At 42.5% G+C, this 5778-nt stretch overlaps 1 protein-coding gene across 3 annotated transcripts in view; it reads right to left on the bottom strand.

Annotated features, from left to right (window-relative positions):
* LOC119285799 (CLK4-associating serine/arginine rich protein-like) overlaps positions 1 to 5778 on the bottom strand; it is a 16003-nt gene that overhangs the window by 2919 nt on the left and 7306 nt on the right. For 2 of the 3 annotated variants that reach the window (XM_037565130.1, XM_037565131.1), the window contains exons 5-9: positions 2997 to 3288; positions 2817 to 2923; positions 2665 to 2712; positions 2379 to 2582; positions 484 to 585 (exon numbers count right to left, since the gene is read on the bottom strand). In XM_037565130.1, the coding sequence (XP_037421027.1) occupies positions 484 to 585; positions 2379 to 2582; positions 2665 to 2712; positions 2817 to 2923; positions 2997 to 3288 (753 nt within the window). Of the gene's footprint in view, positions 1 to 416; positions 586 to 2378; positions 2583 to 2664; positions 2713 to 2816; positions 2924 to 2996; positions 3289 to 5778 lie in introns of all 3 variants that reach the window. The other variant, XR_005139850.1, reaches the window with a different exon arrangement.

Raw genomic sequence — 5778 nt, 5'->3', positions numbered from 1 at the left:
CATCCAGCTTAATAGCCGGGCTTGGCCCCACGAACGGCGCGCCGAAGCAGCAGCATGAATGCGGACCGGTGACCTTTTGTTGACCGCATGGCTTTCCGCATGGGTCCCGCCCGTCCGTCACGTGGGGGACGCGTCCGGGCCTCCCCAAATCCGCCCCACATATGGGACGGGATTGGGGGGTGCCGAACGGCCACGACGTTTGGGCTGGGTATAGGGGATCCGGTTGGGTGGCAAATTCATGACCGGGCAGTGATCGGACCGTCCGGGCGGACATATGGGGCGAGTTTGAGGGGTCCGGTTGTAGATGCTCTAAGACCAAAAATAGACATAACATCCTGGCAACAGATAAATGCTCAAGTACATAGTATATCATGACTGCAAATAAGTTTAAACTCTTATAGACAAATATAGCATACCAATTGCAAACAGCTTGGTTGCACATACAGCTGCTGTGTTTGTAAGGATGTAATCATGTTGACAAACCTGGCAGGTGGTTTCAAAATTTTAGCACTTTTTTCCTGTTCCATGGATAAAGAAGATGCAGGATCACTGTGAAGTGCCTCCAGAATATGGACACCTGATGACCTGCAAAAATGAAGGAGTGTTATAGGCAAACAAAAAAAAAGTAGGAGCCGAGATACTTAGGTCAGAAGCTCCACAACTGATGGTAGGTTTATGCATGCTAGATCTTATATCTTCTGCGTAAACAACATAATACAGGCTTTCACATATCATGTCTATCTACAAATCAGTTACTCCATCCATCCAGGTTTATAAGACCTATTATTCTTATCTCAAGTCCAAGTAGTTTAAGTTCGACCAAATTTGTCCAAAACAGGATCACATATCATGTCTATCTCTGCACCCTGGGTGATGAATAGTAACACTAATGGGTCACGCTATTCGTCACCCTGGGTGAGGAATAGTTATTCTTCACCCCTTCTCTATTTTGACATCAATGCACCGTATTTTTATGGTTCGTAAATTATGACTTATTTCATACATAAAAAGAGAACGTAAGAAAATATGTACTCGCCGTAAAAAATATTTTAAGTTACGTAAAATTACGAATGTAAAAACAGTGTAAAACATACATAAAATATGATTTTTCTGGTCCTATAACCTACATTTTTGTTTTTTTATACAAAATTTTACATATTGAATCAACATGCATGTAACTATTTATATTCTAAATGTAATTTATTTAGAAAGTGGTCACAAGATTACCTCAGGTGAAGAATAACTTATTCTGCACCCTGGGTGATGAATAGTAACACTATATATATATATATAGGGAAAATCCATCCTACCACCTAGGGGTAGTTACCCCACATGTCCCATATACTACCATATAGTATTATATATACTACTTTATCATTATAAATAATATATAACATATTTCAAAGTGAGTTACATGAAAAAATTGCAAGTTAGCCCATGATTTTTATTATATTTGCGAAATACGTATATATTTGTACTAAAAAAGAGCATACTCAAAATACGATGCATACTACCTAAAAAGTAGTATATATACTACCTAAACATCGTAATATACTACATACTACGCGTACATACTCTTCGATTTGATAGATACTACATACAACATACAATACTCAAGTGGTGGTAACTACCACTGGTGGTAGATAAAATTTGTCATATATATAGGGTAATGCTATTTTAAGCATGAGTGTAGAATAACTTATTCTACACCCCCTAGTAATGCTATATAGAAAATCTAGTAAAACAGTGTATAAATGTAGTAATTCAGAAAATATTTTTTATTGCCTAAGTCTATTTATTACTACATTTTTACGAAAATTACTATATTTTACATAGTGTGTTACTATATTTTGTATGTACCATTACTGGGGTGTAGAATAAGCTATTCTACTCTCACGCTTAGTTTTATATATATAATGTTCAAGAAAAATTTATGAAAACATAGCTAGATCTTGTGATATTGACTAGGGAGTTGTTTAGTTAGGCTTAATGTGGCTTTAGTTATAAGCCAAAAAACACCTATTTGAAAACCAAAGCCAAAGAGCATGCTTTCAAGCCAAAAAGCCACAAGTTAAGCCTAACCAAACACCACCTTGATAGCATGGATGCTGCTTTTTTTCAATAAACTCAGTCAAATTTAAAATGGTTTGACTTAAGACAAGATTGACAGGCCTTCCTAACCAAACAACCCTGTATAACTTGGATGGAGGGAGCATAGTTTTATGCCAAAAGTAGTACCCTCTTAACCTTGTCTTCACCTATCCTAATCCTGACATATTTGGCTTTCAAGATAATAATAAAACCATGACACTAAGCTGCACTGGATAAACAACAGTAATTGAATCATTTTGCAAATATTAAAGGTCAAGTTCCCCGACCGGTTAGGTATGTCAGTTCGTATTGGAGACAAAGGCGGAGAGATCCCTGTAACTTTCAGATCACTGGCGTCTTCTGAACCTCCAAATTCAGTGATGTATTCAACTCTTGGAGTCTTAGCCTTTCTTCGGTAATTACTTTCAGCATGTGTACCACGGGTATGACGTCTGGATGAAGGTGAATGAGATCTTGACCGCGACCTTGATCTGCCAAACAAAATATCATGCAGTCAAGCAAAGCAAAGGGCTTATGGTAGAAATGATCCAACCAACAAGGATAGTAGCATACCTTCTGCCTCTTGAATATGCTTCATATGATGGGCTTCTCCTTTGTTCCCTTAATTATAATATACATGATGTTAAAAGATTCAGACATGGTAGTCAGTAAAACTGTCACTGTTATTTCGATTTACCCATTCAAAAGCTGACAGACACTGTTACCTATAAGGGTCACGATAAGATACCCTTCCAACAGAACGTACTGCCTCCCTCTCTCGCTCCCTCTCAGATTGAGAAGCCTTCCTTCTATCTCTCCGACTCAATTTTTTCTGTATAATTTCTCATGTTATTTCCTACAAAATGCAAATAAAGACACTTATCTGAAGCTATTCAAGTACTGACAATGGATGGGTCGCCTTTAATAATTTCTTTCTGCCGCTTCTCCTCTTCTTTGACCTTTTTGTCCATGTAAACAAGCCAGTTATATCTTTTTATGCCAAATTCCTTTGCTAAGTTTTCCATTTGCTCATCACTGCTATCATCACTACTGAAGTCCTTGGCATCCTCTTCTCCTTCCTCTTCATCTTCATCATCACTGGGCAGATCATCAGAATGTTCATTTCCATCCCCTTTATATGAGTATCCAACCTGTGAATAAGCACCTTTGCTAACTGGAGCCTGTGATGATTGAGATCTGTTGGAAACAAGAAAATAAATGAAACATAAACTGGGTCCACTGAAAGGAACTGGCAGACCTAATAATAAAAGTAAAGTCTAACTAACATAGTCATATTTTCATCATAGCAACGATGTTAATTACAACAAATAATAATAAACAAGAGTAACTTCCGCAGAATAACATACAATAGAATATTGTCATAAAACTTAAACTGAAATTTTCATCTCACAATTATTTTCTAAAACCTGGCATACAAGATACAACCTGTAGCTTTGTGATAGTTTTTCCAAGAATTGTAGTTTTTTGAAATTTACTCTAGAAACAGACAAACGCGAGCTCCGAGGGTTATATTCAGTAACAACGTAATAGACCTCGATACAGAACTCTGGTTTACTTCAGTCCAATGGAAAAACATTATAACTGGTCTTCCATTGGTAAATCTTGTTCTGCTTTCAAGTGGCTGGTCCAACAAAGGGTTTAGTTTTTAGCTTGTCTTACAGGCTGGCTTAATAAACTTTTGACCTGTGGACAATTAAGCGAATTAATTTGATTAAACTTGCAATAAAGGCAACTGTGTTCCCCTGAGCTGGCTTATCCGCGTCATAGTTGCCGGGATCAGGGAACGAGGCAGCGACCCTCGAACCGGGCTCGTCATCCCGAATCGAGGGTCGGGGTCGACAAGGGGAACGACTAGAGTCGATGTCGGGGACGCGACCCCGGACGCTAGGATACGGACCACTTCAGCGACACCAAAAATCAAAACATCTCAATTCCACTTTACCATCGCAAACAGGAACAAGAGGTATTGATTCATCGAGACGCTGAGATTTACCAGGAGTCCATGGCGTCCACGCGTTGTGGTGCTTCCTCACGGCGCCGTTGTACAAGCTGCTGCGGCGCGCTCGGGTAGGGTGAGGGCCGGCGTCGTCGTAGAGCTAGAGCTGCTCACAGAGCGGACCAACCTCTGGGACGCGCCGGCCGATGTCATGCTGGGCTATGGCGCGCGGTTTATGAAGTTCATCCGCGGATGTCGCATGTGTTCCATACGCTCACGACGCTTGCACTTGTATTTGGATGTTCCACACTTTCCTCGATCATGGAAAAAACAGCCAACTACAGGTAACATAGATAACTGGCTTACCTACAATCAAGCCATGTAATTAGCGATTTGCTACCAGTATAATGGAATCAATCAATTTCATCCATTTTTCTGTCACGGTGATTTATAGATTCCTAACTAATGCACCTCCCCCGTTCCTCGACACGCCGCATCGTTCCCGGGTCATCGTTCCCAAATTGATCGGGTCACGTTCCACCTATCGATCGGTTCGCTCGAAAGATGTATACCCCCATCGTTCCCTGCTATTCCTACCTGGCGATTCTCGACCCTCGTTCCCGTCCCTCGACCCCATCGTCCCGAGAACTTGGCAACTATGATCCGCGTAAGTACCATGCTCATATTGGCATATCCACTCAAGATGAATAACTTCAAATTCATATATGGTTTTTCCTCTGACAACATTTGTAAGGACTAGACATTATATAATCCTTCAATATTGATGTGGTCTTTCCAAGAACTAAACTCTACATTATGTCAATATATGACCAGTCAATATGACCAAATGGGTTAACTTATTTCAATTTTAGAAAGTGCTCCTATGCTCGATAGACATAAATGCACATATTAACAGAATCAGGAGTGGGGACAATCTTTGTCATATGCATCACCCATTAGTAACCAGTAAAGTAAACATAAGTAACATATGATTTATTTATGCATGTTCCATTTGGTCAAGCACAGAAGCACTCCACTTCAACTCTTATGAGTGGCACTTAAGATATCCATTTAAGCAGATAAGGCTAACATATTGTTATGGCCGGGGTAACTTATACCCGTAGGAGGCCCACTGGGCAGGTTTAGTCAGAGGCTTAGCCCACAAGTTATCTTATTTTTATTAGTATCGTGGTTATATAAACAAGCTGTAAGACTCTTTTGGAGATTAAGCAATAAGACAATTCTATTGCCCGACTCCCAGAGGAGCCGGAAACCCTAAACCCTAGCCGCCTCTTGTCACCGCCGCCGCCTCCTCCCACGCGCACGACGGCGCCCAGCCGCCGCCGGCCGCGTGCTCGCCCACGTCCAACTCCCTCCTTCCCCTACAACCTCCCGCCTAGACCCGGTAGAACCCTAGCTCCTACAACCTTGGTATCAGTTAGCTCAGTTTCGATCATGTCTTCGTCGCCGCCAACCCCGTCGCTTCCGCTGCCGACTGCCACCACCGCGCCGCTGGCCCTCTCCACCGCGCCGCTGCTCTCCACCTCCGGCGCCCTCCACCGCGCCGCCAGCAGCCGCCTACACCCCGGAGGTCACCGGGGTCCTCAACGACCTCGTCACAGCCGTCCAGGGGATCCGGCTGTACCTGGCCAGCCCCTACGGGCCGCCGCCGACCGCCGCCACCGGGCCGCCCGCCCTGCCGTGGTACTCGCCGCACGCAGCGGCGTTCG

This window comes from Triticum dicoccoides, chromosome 4A, assembly GCF_002162155.2.
Source record: "Triticum dicoccoides isolate Atlit2015 ecotype Zavitan chromosome 4A, WEW_v2.0, whole genome shotgun sequence".
Taxonomy (NCBI): domain Eukaryota; kingdom Viridiplantae; phylum Streptophyta; class Magnoliopsida; order Poales; family Poaceae; genus Triticum; species Triticum dicoccoides.
This window is presented reverse-complemented; position numbering and strand designations above follow the sequence as displayed.